General features: G+C 42.9%; 1 protein-coding gene across 2 annotated transcripts in view; it reads left to right on the plus strand.

The window, feature by feature from the left end:
* LOC552276 overlaps positions 1 to 14,706 on the plus strand; it is a 41,082-nt gene that overhangs the window by 23,868 nt on the left and 2,508 nt on the right. Inside the window, exons 2-12 of one of the 2 annotated variants that reach the window (XM_624652.6) lie at positions 3,976 to 4,153; positions 6,338 to 6,433; positions 8,348 to 8,693; positions 9,030 to 9,085; positions 9,335 to 9,489; positions 9,577 to 9,749; positions 9,848 to 9,897; positions 10,422 to 10,553; positions 11,406 to 11,447; positions 12,096 to 12,289; positions 12,956 to 13,181. In XM_624652.6, coding sequence (XP_624655.3) covers positions 3,976 to 4,153; positions 6,338 to 6,433; positions 8,348 to 8,693; positions 9,030 to 9,085; positions 9,335 to 9,489; positions 9,577 to 9,749; positions 9,848 to 9,897; positions 10,422 to 10,553; positions 11,406 to 11,447; positions 12,096 to 12,289; positions 12,956 to 13,181 — 1,648 coding nt within the window. Of the gene's footprint in view, positions 1 to 3,975; positions 4,154 to 6,337; positions 6,434 to 8,347; positions 8,694 to 9,029; positions 9,086 to 9,334; positions 9,490 to 9,576; positions 9,750 to 9,847; positions 9,898 to 10,421; positions 10,554 to 11,405; positions 11,448 to 12,095; positions 12,290 to 12,955; positions 13,182 to 14,108; positions 14,335 to 14,706 lie in introns of both variants that reach the window. The other variant, XM_006566025.3, reaches the window with a different exon arrangement.

The following is a 14,706-nucleotide window of genomic DNA, read 5'->3' on the forward strand; positions in this document are numbered from 1 at the left end:
GACGCTCGTTGCCTCGGAACTACTACGCGCGGCGGGCGATACGATTGAAAATCGCTTCCCGTCTCGCGGTTTTCTAACCCGCCTTTCTAACCCTTTCTCGCCATCGCCTCGAAAAATCGTCCGTGTAAAGGGGGAGGGAGGGGAAATCTCGTCAAAAGGATAAATACCTATAGATAGACTCTATAGCTCGTATACGTATTTCGCAGAGAGATTTACGAGAGTTCCAGTGTGAGAAACATTTTCTCAATTTCCGTATTCATATATATATATATATATATATATACGTATATATATTTGGAAGGGCTTATGATATTTGTTACGAGATCAACCGATAATTAAGAAAAACGTATAATTTTCGATTCACGTTATTGTCGCTAGGATTACTTGTCCCTGTAACCGATTATAGAGGCCTTAATTAGGCGTTGGAAATTGATTCGAAACGATTGTTCTTGCGATAATTTAAGCAACACGCTAAATGATACTGCCGGTTAGTTAACTTGAGCTTTGTTTTCACCGCGTAAAAAATTCTAATTAGTATTTCTGACGGGTAATAACGATGTAATTTATGGAGTGTCGGCCGCTCGTTACAGCGGCGGTAAACCTTAGAACCGATTAGAGGGGGGCGAATTTCGCGGGATAACAAGAGCCGATCTCCTTAAAATTTCGACCATTATCGCTCGTTCCGCGAAATCTTCGAGGCGGCTAGTTTTTACAACTCCCCGTTCCTTATTGATTTTCGCGCCGACGACGATTCCCAAATTACGTTTGAACCGCTGGGCGATTACCAGCTGAGATTCCATTGCTCAATTCACTTCGTTTCTCCTTTCGAGCATTCTAAGAATTTTTCGACGATTGATATCGATCGAAATTACAATTTGACAATAATTTGAACGTGATATAACGCGTTGCGATAATTAGGATAACATTGATGATAAGTTTATTGTGAACGATAATGAGACCACGTTGTCTGTAATACAGTTCTCACATTTCTGCAACATTCAATAAGGCTGAATGGTGTAACTTTACATCTACTAGGATCTCTTGCCACCCACCCTTCCCTCGCCATGTGAAAATTCAGTATCTCTCTCTCTTTGCAAAAAGAACCCGCCGAAAACCGCAGATGTTGCGAAATATTAGCTAGGCCGTTCAACGAGTTTTGTAATTGTTCGTCGCAAGAGGAGAGCCGCCCACTACTCCTCCTTTCTTTTCATTATCGAGATTCTCTAACGAAAGGGGAGGATATCTGAGAACGGATTGCGATTCAAACTTATAAAACTCCTCGAGAAAAAGAATTGATCGAATAGTGGAAAAAAGTGAATAATAATAGTCGAATCCAGAGGAAAAATTGGGACCCCATTTATCGTTTGACATTTATAAATTCCTCGCGACGAAACATCTCGCGATTTATTATTAGCCTTTGTGTTAAGCCATCTCTGTGAACCGCCTCTCGCATTACATTTTACGCGGCCAAATGTCAGAACGCGCTCGCCGACGGGGATCTTATTATATCCGAGTGGATGGATGGACGATATCCCCCTCTCTCGAAAAATCGATTACCAGATGAAATTGAGCCCTCGCGTCTCGAAGGGATCCAAGGTCGCGTTCCTGTCGCGTCGATCCTGTCGTGTATCTCGCGAGAAAGAAGACGCGAGTGGAGAAATCGATCGGGAGGAGTGAAAAATTGTTGGGGGGATCGAGTGGGTGGGTGAGAGGAGGACGTTGACCTTGAACGCGCGGCGGAGGAAGCAAGGTCTCGGTGGAAGGTCGGTCGAGGGAACCAGGATGTTCGTTTTCCCCAGATTCCGTATCCCCCCAAGGTGAAGCAAGAGGTTGCTGCTTTTCCTCCGTTTCTCTCCATTTTTCCTGCCGGCCTTCGCGCGGCTGGTTTAATCGATACTTTCAATGACAGCGGGAAGAACGGCGGGTAAAAGGAAGTCGCGCGACAATTTCCCGTGGAATTCCTCCGACTAATTTTAATTCCAATTCGCGTAACGATCATCGCCATAACTTCGTTAAAAAAAATGTGCAATTCGTATCGATCGAATTATATTATTGATTAAGAATATATAATTGAGAAAGTATTTCTTAAATAAGCTTAAAAAAGTATTATATTTAAGAAATTAGTAAATAATTAAGTATATAATAAGTAATAAGTATAATAATAAGTAATAGTAATAATTAAGTATATTTAAGAAATATTTAAGAATAATCAAGAAAGTAAAAGTGATTTTTGCCGGTCCAGAGATTTCTTCTCGCCAATGTCGATTTTGCTTAATTTTCAATTGCTTAAAAAAAAGGAGGGAAAAAGAGCTCGGACAGTTGCGATTTTAATGGAGACGGAACGGTGCTCCCAGCCCACGCATTCGCGTTGCCTCGATGATAGAAAGTATCCTCGCGGTTGCACGAAACGAGCCGCGTTGCACGTTTTTGCTCCGTGGCCCGAAGAAAATTTTCCCGCGTGCGTCGAACTCTTGCCCTCGCGCGAGCGTTACGAAATTCGTGCCACTCGGATGGAAACAAGGGAATCGGAAGGCTAAGGTTGGCGAAGGTGACGATCGCTCCTTGCGTTTTCGTTTCCAGCCGCCACGTACGATCATGTTATCGAAAAGATAGAAAAATGGTTGTCAACTTGCGGTTGTCAAGTTGGGGAAAGAATGGAAGGTTCGATCGACCGGTTTTGATCCGATTATGAACACGTTCGATCTTGTCTGTTATATATATATATATAGATACGATCTGCTTGGACCACAATTGCTTTCTATGGGTAGGTAAAGGGTGTCTCTGATTGCGTCCTTCGAATCGAAAAATTCATCAGCCAGCCTCGCGCGCAGGGACTAATAACAATTACGCAATAGTCGTTCCCCTCGCCTCGACCGTGGAAAGGCGAAGAAATACGTGTACACCGTTAGTTCCTTCATCGCGTCTTGCAATAAACCTATTCAACGCAAGAAACGTATTGGCTTGAAAAATATTCTCGTTGCGCGTACTTTTCTTTTCTTTTTTTATCGCTATTGCCAATTCACTCGGTCGTCACTTGCTTCTTTTTTCTTCTCGCCTTCTCCCGAATAATTTTTTCACCGTTGCGAAATATTCGAAAATCGTTCCACCTTTATTTATTCATATTCTCGTTTCTGTGTAAATACACCCATAAATTTTATCCAAGGCTTTATTTTACTTATTACGATCGTTATAGATTTCATTCTCGAGGATCCTAAATGGATTGTGATAGAAAGATTGTGAACGAAAAGACGTTAACAACGAGAGTGGAAAATATATTTACAATCGAAGCGGGGCCGGGCAATAGACACACGTATTCTCACGTGGCGGGGAGGAAGGTGGAAGGAGGAAGGTGGCGCAAGTCACGTTTCCAACAGATCAATTCGTCGTTCCCGCACCGGTCCCACGGATGAAATTGTGCCAGAAAGCTTTAGCTTGGGATAATCGAATCCACGCGAAACAATGGTGGAGAGTAGAAACCATTTTCAACAAAATACCGGTGCTATTTAACCGGTGGTAACAAAGTGGCTGCGGCGCAACCGCGAAATACATCTCCCTCGTCCCTCCTCTCCTCTTCTTCTGACGAAACGTTCGTCGCGGCGCGATTACGAAAATATTCGCCGCCACGTTCCCTCTCGTTTCGTTTCCTGCCCTGCCCTGCCCTTTCGACCATGCTTCCAATTTTTCCTTGCTCTGCTCGAATTTCTTCATCGTGCGTAAGCGCAAGGTCGAACCGAAAATCCGGTTACCCACACACACACACACACGTACACGTCTCGATTACGCAATCGAGTGCACCGCTCACGTTCCACCGCCTCGATCCAGAGATACGTACTATAAATTCAAACTGTATCTCTGGCCCCCGTGGACAGCGCCTTTCTCGTGTTGCTATTTCTTTTTTTTCCATCGAACCACTCCTACGGAGAGGATATATATATATGTTCGTATCCGAGAGACTGACGTTTGGATCGTTTTCAGGATGTCAACGAAACCCCATTCCCAGAAGCGCCAGAGCGAGCAGGAACGAGGCGGCGTTGGAGTTCGAGTGCCCCGAGGAATTCGGATATTACCCTCATCCCCGTGATTGCACCCAGTATTACGTGTGCGTGTTTGGCGGAGCTTTGCTCGAGTCTTGCACGGGAGGATTGATGTACAGGTAATATTCTTTTTAAGGAAAATTAATTCTTAATCCCATCGAATCGTTCTTCCTCTTTCCACGAACATTTTACTGCTGTTCTCCGTTTGTCGCCAATTTATACCAATTTTAACCGTTTAAGTGCCGACATAGTACTCGTGAAATCAGTTGCTGTTTAGCTCGCTGTAGGGGAGGTCGCTCGCACACATCACTAATTTTTTATTTGTCTTCGTGTTAAATAAAGTTCAAATTATAATTATTATACTTTTTGAATCCATAATAATGTCGGAATACGAAAATAATTCGGATGAAAATAACTGTTCTTCAAGTTGTGAAGCAACTTGATTTGTGGTCGCTGTAAGAAGGGGCTCTATGGAGTCTGTGCGGTAAAGCATACATGTTAACTTTTTTACTTTTAGATTCCAGTTTTTTTTATAATTTTTGTTCACAATTATATTTCCATAATGTTCTTTCTTTCTTCTATTTTATTATTCTTGTACAAGTTTTTATTAATAAAACACCGAAAAAATTATTAAAATTGGACAATTTTTGGAGGAGATACAGTTTTTTTTAGAGACAAAGGTAAATGGCATCAACACGACAAAAATTTCTTTGACATTTTTAATTAGATATGGGTAAAAATCAATGGCACTAAAACGGTTAAACGCATTAGACATGGAATCTAAAAACATATCAGAACATATCAAAAACAAACATATCGAAAACATAACAGATATGATATAAGTATACTAATTATTTGATATTATATCAATATAGTTTAATATTATAAATTTTGTAATTCGATAAGTCAAGATAATAATTGTACGCGTACATACGAATCGAGATCTATTTAACGTCAAAATGATTAATAATATCCTAACGTCAAACTCTGGTGCACGAGTGGCGTCAGGATCGTCGTGAAAGCGAGGAGACAGGAGATATTCTGTTCGGAGCAACGGTTGACGAAGAAGGAACGGCAGGAACGTGGAAATGATCCCGGAGCGGTGGACCGATATGGGCAGAAATTAGTAGCGCGGTGAATTAGAAACGCGGCCGAATAATACGGGGCATCGGATCGGAAAGCGAAACGCGGTATTGTCGTCCAGATATAGGCAAGCCTAATGGATGTGCTCTCTTATATTCCCAGCAACTTTGCACGCTCGGCGGAGATTTCTGTTTCTTGCTCCCCCAACTAGAATTCCAGAATAAGATTCCTTCCGCGCGAAAGGAACGTTCCTGCAATCGTTTTCATCAATCGAACAAGATATCGGTATCCCTCGATTCGTGGAATTTAAAAAAATTCGAGACACTGCGTTTTTTATAAGTAATTTAGATTAGACACTCTTATAGTAATTAAATTAGACACGGGTGAACGAATCTTCCTCCATCCATGTTGCACGATCTTTCAATCAGCCGTTGTATTTGTATTCAATTGTAACGCGATCGATATCAATGGAGAGGACAAAATTTCTAAATTCTCGAAATGAATAGAATCATCCCGATTTATTTATGATTTCGATCGAACGGTTAAGAAGAGGGTTTTCATCGACGAATATATTCGAACGGGTACAGATCTCGATTCAGAGGATTTAAAAAATGAAATGGCATCTATATTTTATACAGCAATTCTGCGTAATGAAACGATCCGTTTGCAAAGGGTTGGAAACTGGTTCCTTGATAAAAACACGACGCGTTGGAAACGATAATTTATGGGATATGAGAGACACGGGGCTATAAGATTCTCACGGGTGAACGAATTTTCCTCCATCCACGAGTTACACGATTTTTTTTAATTGTTTGTCGCACGAATTACATACGACAAAATTTTTGTTTCAAAATTTTCGAAATGTGGAAGAACCGTGTTTACCGATCCTGGTCCACTTTCGATCGAACGGGTAAAAGGGGGTCGTGCGCATAATCGTGGAGAAAAAGAAGGTCGGTTTGCCACACCTCTCCCAAACCTCGTATACGAACGGGTTCGCTATAAAACCGGCCTACCTGCCCTAAGACAAGCTAAGATTAGTAATACCAATTAAGGATGTTCGTAAACTTATTTCGTAGACGGGATTCCACGAATCTAGACTTTTCGAAAGGATATGTGTATCGTTTATTCGATCGAGCTTAGGAAATTATTATTAATATTAATAATATACACGTAATCGAAGATGATTTTTCGAAGGAAAACGCGTCGTCTTCTTTTCACAGCCACGAGTTGCAGACATGCGATTGGCCACGTAACGTAGGCTGTCCCGAAGGCGGGTCTCCCATTAAGGAAGCCGAGGAAGATCCGCTGTTGGAGAGGTGAGTTTTCTTACTAAAATTTAATAAAATCGATAATTTTATTGTAAAGCAAAATAATAATAATAATAATAATCTTAAATCGCTTAATAACTCCCCAACTCTTTAGTCTACCAACTTATTAATTTATTCTTTCAATTCATCCTTCCAATAATTCCAATCTCCTCTCCCTCGTGAACGAACGATTAGCCAATAGCAGCCAATCGATTTAAACGAGAGGCAAAAAAAATCCTTCTCCGTTCGATCTGTATCGCCGGATGTCCGTCCGTTGCACAATTCACGAACACGATCGAATCGTCGTTTCGCAACCAGCCGTCGAACTTCACTCGTGACGTGACGAGGGTAAAAAATCGAAGAGAGAGAAACGAGAAAGAAAGAAAGGTCTTATTTTCTTTTTCCTTTCTTTTTTTTTTTTTCTCTCTCTCCACTTATCGAAACCATTGCACGAATCAACGATCAACGATCTTGCAGCACGCGAGAAAATAACAGCACGGTTGAGAAAATAGAGATAGTGTGACGTCAAGAGTGGAACAATAAACTTCGATCTCCCTTATATTTCTCTCTCTTTCTGTTTCACTTACCGTTAAAATTCTATAACGAATGCTCACCTTCACCTCGCCGATTGCCACACGCGAAACTTTTTTCTTTCCTCCCTCCCTCCTCGATCAATTCCATATTTAATTCTTCTTCCGCCCCGCTTCCTTTCTTTCTAAAAAAAGAAAAGCGAAAAGGCTGGATGAAAAGAGGAACAAGAAACGGTTGACTCTCCGTTCCATTCGTCCGTCCAGAGAAGTGGAACTCGTCGTCGAAAGGATTAAGCGGGAATTATAGTTGTATAATCGTAGAAAGAGCTACAATGAATCCAGCCTCCCACTCTCCCCTCACGTTTCTCGCGGGGCCGTGTATACGTAACGCGTACACTTCCCTTGTGTCTAAGGAAAAGTTAGGCAACGAGGTTGCTCGCTCATTAATGTATCGTGCGCGAGTAATCGGGAAGAAAGAAGCGATTTCACAATTGCCCGCTCTTTTCGTATTCCTTCGTATGCCTTTGATCGACGTCCTTGCTGTTCCAATAGCTGTTTTCTCCTTTTTTTTTTTTTTTTTGCGAAACGCAACGATAATCGATAAGTTAGATCGAGAAATTGATCTGCTGGAAAATATCGTTTCTCTTTCTATTTCTTACGAGGCAAAATGACAGAGCCAAGAAAAATTTAAGTATCGATATGTTCGTCAGATGTGTTTTTGTAATTGAACGAATTTCATAATTGAAGGAAAAGGATGTCGAGAATGGCTCGATTTAAGAGTTGAATAAAGTTACTTGGATAATAATTGGAAATAATTGTAAACGTGTGAAAATCGATTGTATAATAGATTACGAATTAATGCCTGGACTATGATTTCAAAATGATTGGTAAAGTGTCGATAATTGAAAGAGTCAACACGTCAATGTTAGAGACATGTCTCAAATGGAACAAACTTCAGATCCAGCATTTCGTCTCCCATCAACAATGGATAATTCTATTTATCACCGTCCCCTTTTTCCTTTCTTTTTTCTTATAAACAATATAATTTACGACTTTCTTTACAAGTAGACTCAAAGAAGAAAACTCTTCAGAGAAAGAAATCTCCCTCCGAAGAAAAAACGGAAAATCTATCCAAGTGTATAAAATGAGTCGTTTAACCTTTCCATTCTTTCGAAATGTAATTTTCTTCCTATAATTTTCCTCCGTCGATCAAAGGGGAGATTAGCAAGATTGGAAAGGGAGAAGGGGTTAATGAAATCTAATAGTTTAATTCGAGCCAACTCCTCGATTCTTCTTTCATTTGTTCGACCCGTGAACTTTGCGAAATCCCAGGGGATGAATCAGCGGTAATGATAATTAACCCTGTCGCAATTGTTCCCTTCTTCGCGAGTAGATCGGCGAAGATCGAGAGCCTTCAGGAGCAGCAACGGGCCCAGCAACAGATCAGGGAGCCGCAGCAACAGCAACAACAGCAGAGGCGCGAGCAACAGATACAGGCTCAGCAGCGCACGATTCAGAGGCAATCGATCTCCGCGACGACCACCCCGTCCCCCGTGGCGCAGATCACCGAAAAGCAGATCCGTCAGAGGCAACAGGCGAGGACCAACTATCACGAGGACGAGTACGAGCCGGCCTCCGAGGTGGAGAGCGACAGGCAGCAACGAGTCTACAGGGGGCAACCCTCGACGATCGGCCAGGTTCAAAGGGACAGGGATGGTTTGAGAAGGAACGTGATCTCGGTGAGTGGTTTTCTTCGAGTCCTCTAAAAGGATTAATAAAATCGAGTCGATTGGAAGAAATAATGAGATAAAACTGTTCGTTCAACGGGCAATTTTGGCCGCCAATTGGCCAAACAGGAAAGTCGTATCCCAGCGTAAAAACGAGAACAACTCTCTCGCTATTTTATCAATTTCTCCGCATTATTTTCGATTTCCAATCTTCTCCACGTTGCGTGTACGACAAATTTTCCTCGAGAATTCTTCGATGCACATATATTCATATATATGTAAATAGATGGATACAGAGTAGAAAGACGAGAAATTAATCGAGAGATTAATTTAACCGTTTCCCCGCAGGAAAGGGAGAAGGAGAGCCTGGTGAGCACGCGTGCCCAAACGGAAGCCCATTACAGGTACGTAACATCGTGTTTGAAATCGGACCGCGCCGCGCGCGCGCGCCACGACCTTTTTACTCGATTTCTCTTTCGCCGTGGGCTCCTTTAATTCTCTTGGTGGCTGCCCCGCCTTTACGTAACCGTCCATCTTTTTTACCTTTCTTCTCTTTCTTTTTCTCTCCAACACTATCTCGCGATATAACTGCGATAGATAACTCTCTCTCTCTCGCTCGCTCTTTATTGATAATTATATTATTCGTTTGAAAGGACGCAAGTGCCATCCTCCGAGTCTCCAAGGGTGGCCAAGATCCTGGCATCCACGGCAGCACCGGTCATCTCTAAATCGTACTACAACGACCCGGACCAGAGTTATCCGTACTACACAATTTACGACGACGACGTGTCCATTTATAAGGACGATGGTAAAGTAATCTCTTTGTTGTATTTAAGTAAAATCCTATTAAAGATAATAATGGTGATTGAATAATCGATGGATCTCTCACGATCAGATTACAACCAATACACGGTGAATCAATCGGTTCCCGTCCAACCGAGCGTTAAGATCAGCGAGGTGAACACGAAGCAGTATCAAAAGCCGAAAAAGGTGGCTGTGAACGAGGCGGACAAGTACAATCTGAACCAGGACGTCACGGTGCAGGACTACGATATCTACGAGAATCAGGTAGGATGGAAAGTGTTTTGCCGCAGTTTTAGAAAGGGGAGCGCATATCGCGAATCAAAAACTTTTCTGTTTTCTGTTTCCTCGTACCGCGGTCCCAGGCTCAGCTCAACAAGAACAAGTTCCGCATTACCGAAGGCCAGTCGTTCAGGTGAGAAAATTCCTCTTGTTAATTTTCCAACGGGGAGATCCCTTCGAGGTTGCGAATAGTTCGTCTCCCAGCTCGACGAGCTTTCGTCGAGATGTCATCGCTATTCTTGAGTCGCAATTACTGCTCGTCTTGGAAATGAAAGATGATATCCACATTTCTTATGTTAATTTACTTTACCATCCATTGACTGATATTCCGAGAAATCGAGCGAAAAACGCTTACGTAAACGCAGCTTGGATTATCTATCTGATCATTAAAAATAGTCACGGATACAGGTAAAGGCGCTGTTTGCCAGATACTCGCCCAGCTGGTCTCGGTGACCTGTTTATTTCTAAATACCTTTTCCCTTTAAGATAGACAGATTTTTTTTTCTTTTTCTAAATATTTTATTCTAAATTTCCTTTCTGAAATGACGAAGAAAGAAAGAAAAGAAAAAACACGAGAATAAGATACTTTGTACTATTCATTACAATGTATACAAAAAAAAAAGATTTCAATCAATTAAACGCGTCGCGTGTGCGCAGGCCGAACGTGATCAGTCATCCAGTTGTCCACGTGACTACTCCAAACGCCATCGTAGACACGTTCATCCCGTTGACCACGACCACGCAGCTTCCGACCACCACCAACAGGCCTTACACGGTCAACGCACCCAGGTACAGTATCCATATACCCGCCAATCACCGTTGCCCACTTTTTTTCCCCCCTCAATTATGCAACCGAAAGCGAGTGGACTTTGAAAGGATCGCCGATCGATATTATTCCCAAACGCGAACAAATCTTGTTTTCGCGCTTTCTTCGATCGCGTATATAACGTGAATTGTACGCGTGTCTATTCTCGGTGGATAACGTAGGGCTCTTTTTCCCGATCGAAATTCGTATCGACGCGACAAGATAAATAATTCTCTGTTCGAGAGCGATACATACATACGTACGGTACGCGTTCACTTTTATTATGCACTCGCGCGCAACTGCTCGTGAAAGTGGTGGTTTAGATGGATCGTACGCGAGATCGAATACGAATATAATATTACTTACGTTAGTTTCTCGTGGGAACGACGAGTCCAATTAGGCTCAAGATTTTTTTTTTCTTTTTTCGTTACAAAATATATGTACGTACGCGTATGTATACGTGTTATATAAAGTATAATATAAATTCCGTACAATGTTTCAGATTACGATTATCATTTCGATTAGCATCTTCGATCTTTATTCCGCTCGTACACTTGATTTCTTTCGATTTCCGTAAAGAGGAGCGAAGGAAACGAATGGCCTTGTAACGTCTCCATCGACCAAGACCCGATTTCGCCCGATATATTCCGTTAAACGAAACGCTCGCTTTCTCTCCCGGCAGTCGGAACATTTTCCTTTTCTGCACCGCCGGAAACATCCGTCCATTTTTCAATCTCTTTTTCCACAGCCTCTCTCGAGAGAGGCTCCTCCTCGATTTCTATCTTCCACTTGTTGTATTCAATCCTTTCTTTTTTTTTTTTCCTTTTTGCTTTCAGCCGAGGTCGCCCGCAGCAGGTCCATCGTGGCACGGCACCACCGTAAGTTGGACATTTCTCGATCGAGAATTGATTTTCGATCATTTTTCCTTTGTTTTCCGGTTTTTCGAGAAATTAATCTATATTTATATCTGCAATTGAAATCACGCGTTGTTGGTGTTGAAGTACTTTTTCCGTTTTCTTTTTTCATATGTCACAATTGCGCTTGTACATACATAACGTCGTGAAAAAGGATAGTTAGAAAGTGAAGCCGCTTGTTTACGATACGACGGATCAACATACTTGTGTAATTTTAAAAATTAATCGGCAAATTGTCCACGAATTGCCAACGTCGATCGAATATCCGATTCGACTAGCTCGTAAAAAGAAAAAAGAATCCCGTTGGCTCCAATGTCGCGCTTCGAAGGTGAACGAACGATGTGGTTGCATCTGAATTAATGCAACTAGAAAGTTAAATTGCGCGTAAGTTAATGATAGAGCTTTTAAATTAAAATTGCTAATAACATCGTGATAAATTAACAGAGACAAGAAGAAGGAAGAAATCGCGACGAGAAAAGGAAGGAGATCGATCGAATGAATTAACTTAGTCGCGATTGGTGAAATCGTACATAGTAATAATTTCTTCGAACAATCGGAAAACGCTCCCTTTCTCGAGTTTCCGTGAAATCGAAACGAAATTCGATATTTCAGGCGATCGCGGCCAACCTTGAAACCGTCGACCGAGATCGTGTCGAAAGCGCAAGAGTTCGTCGACATCTACAGGTATCCCCCATCGAGGCCGGCGCCGATTTATCCGACCCCGCAGGTCGACAAACCGGCGGCCAAGTGTCGCAAGGACGTTTGCCTCCTTCCTGATTGCAGCTGCGGCGGTGGCGACATTCCAGGTAAGCCTGGATCCGTTATCGATTCCGTTTTCGATTCGAACCGAAGGGGAGGGGAGGGGGAAGGGTCGGAGAAGGAGGAGAGACGCGCGCGTGCGTTGAACGCGGAAAAGACGGATCGAGGTACACTCGAAAAACGATATACTCGACAACGTTGTCGCGTGACGCAAGCGTCAGCGCGCCGCGAATGTTAACGTCCAACCGATCGGCTTTAGCAGCCACCACATCGGCTGACTTTCTCCGTTTTATTCTAACGTTACACATAATATAACCGGTCGAAAGTGAAACAGATCCGCCTCGCTCGTAATTTCGCGCGTGCGCCGCTCTCGATTCCGATCCTCGAAATCGAAAGCTCGCCGCGTGACGTGAATCCGAGGCAGCGCGGATCGATCGTGTTTATTTATTTGATCAAAGCGGAAACGGAGATGCGATAATAATATTTTTGGATGGAACGATGGTAGATCTGGGATGGGGAACTGCATAAATAATTCCGGAAGAAGTGATCTCTTCGCGACGCGGAGATTTTTCGGATAAATGGTATAATATATATGTGAATGTACGAAGGAAGGATTCGAGCATTCTTCTTTCTGAAGGAATTAAAATTGTCTAGGCTAGGAAAAGCGAATCGATTCGACTTCGTGTATAATTTCGTGTATAATTTCCACTCAGGTGGAATCCCGGTCGAACAGACGCCGCAGATCGTTCTTCTGACGTTCGACGACGCCGTGAACGACCTGAACAAACCATTGTACACCGATCTATTCGAAAACGGGCGTAAAAATCCGAACGGTTGCCCGATCACGGCCACGTTCTACGTTTCGCACGAGTGGACCGATTATAGCCAGGTGCAAAACCTATACGTGGACGGCCACGAAATGGCATCGCACACCATCTCGTAAGTTGTGCGCAAACGGGATGCGCAGAAAAGAAGAAAAAAAAAAAAGAGAAACAAAAAATAGCTCGAAAACATCGCTTCTTCATCGCTCTAATAATAGTAATAATTCGAATTATTATCGAGAATCAATCGAGTCTCATTACCATTATTCGTAACGCGCCAATATATATATATATATATAATTCATGGCTCATCGAACGTTCATCGCCATCTCCTCGATCTAGAAATCGTTCTATCTCGTCCCGATCGTTATGGGGAAAAACCGCTTTTTTTCACATCCATCCACGATCCTCCAATGTTGTTAATCCGAGCGGGATCGGGACAAGTGGGCCGTGGAATTTCTTGCAAAGAATCAACGGATGAAACGAACCGAGCCGAATCCGATAAGTAAGATGAAACGAAGCTGTTTCGTTTCATCGAGAGTGGAATTCTTCTCTCCTTCCAAGCTACCGTCCGTCGTCGAGTCAAGGTGGTGGCGTCTTTCCGGAACAAATTGGTCGGCTTCCCACTCGGATCCCAACGCTCGAACCGGGCAATTAGAGGATCGTGGAGGATCGCGATGAAACGATAAATGGCGACGCAACGGGTGGTGAAACCGGCGGGGGAATGATGAGGACACCGCCTGTTTCACCACCTGCGCGCCCTGCACTAATTACGCATACTAACTTTTCTTTCTTCTCTCTCTCTCTCTCTTTTCTTCTCTCTGTTCTGCATCACACTCGATCATTCCTCGCATTTCCCATCACACTTCAAATAACCGATCGTCGTGATACACGATCGATACACGACACGATTATCCTTCGAACGAAAAAACTGCGGGACGAACGAACGAACGAACGAACGAACGAACGTCGTCGATATATACACGATATCCCTCCCCTCCATTCCCACTTCCTTGAAGAAAAAAAAAAAAAATACAAAAAACAGGTGACTACCTTCCGGAGGAGATACCGCAAATCGTTCTCCTGACGTTCGACGATTCCGTGAACGATCTGAACAAGGGATTGTACGCCGATCTGTTCGAGAAAGGGAGGAAAAATCCGAACGGTTGCCCCATCTCGGCCACGTTCTACGTCTCTCACGAGTGGACCGACTACAGCCAAGTTCAAAATCTCTACGCGGCCGGTCATGAGATTGCCTCCCACACGGTCTCGTAAGTACACCTCACGTCCTATCTGCCTGGGGTGGGGGAAGGAAAAAAGAAAGAAAGATGAACGAAATTTTCCAAATTTTCCACTCGACGTTTCGCCATTCCCCTATCTAAAGTAAAAAAAGCTTTTTCTCTTTATTAATCGTACGGATTTTACGGATTTGTCTATGAGAAAAGATATGTATATAGTCGAAGGATACTCGATCGATCGAGTTGAAGGAAGCATCATTTAATCATTATCATTGAGCAGCTTCTCAGAAAAATCGTCGTTTTCACGTCGCTCTGCATCTTGTCGATTAAATGAAACTAATAATAACAGCTTGATTAGTCGAGATTAGTCAACTTGCCACGCTTAATTCGGGAAGAATTTGTTGC

The sequence above is a fragment of the Apis mellifera genome, linkage group LG10 (genome assembly GCF_003254395.2).
Source record: "Apis mellifera strain DH4 linkage group LG10, Amel_HAv3.1, whole genome shotgun sequence".
NCBI lineage: Eukaryota > Metazoa > Arthropoda > Insecta > Hymenoptera > Apidae > Apis > Apis mellifera.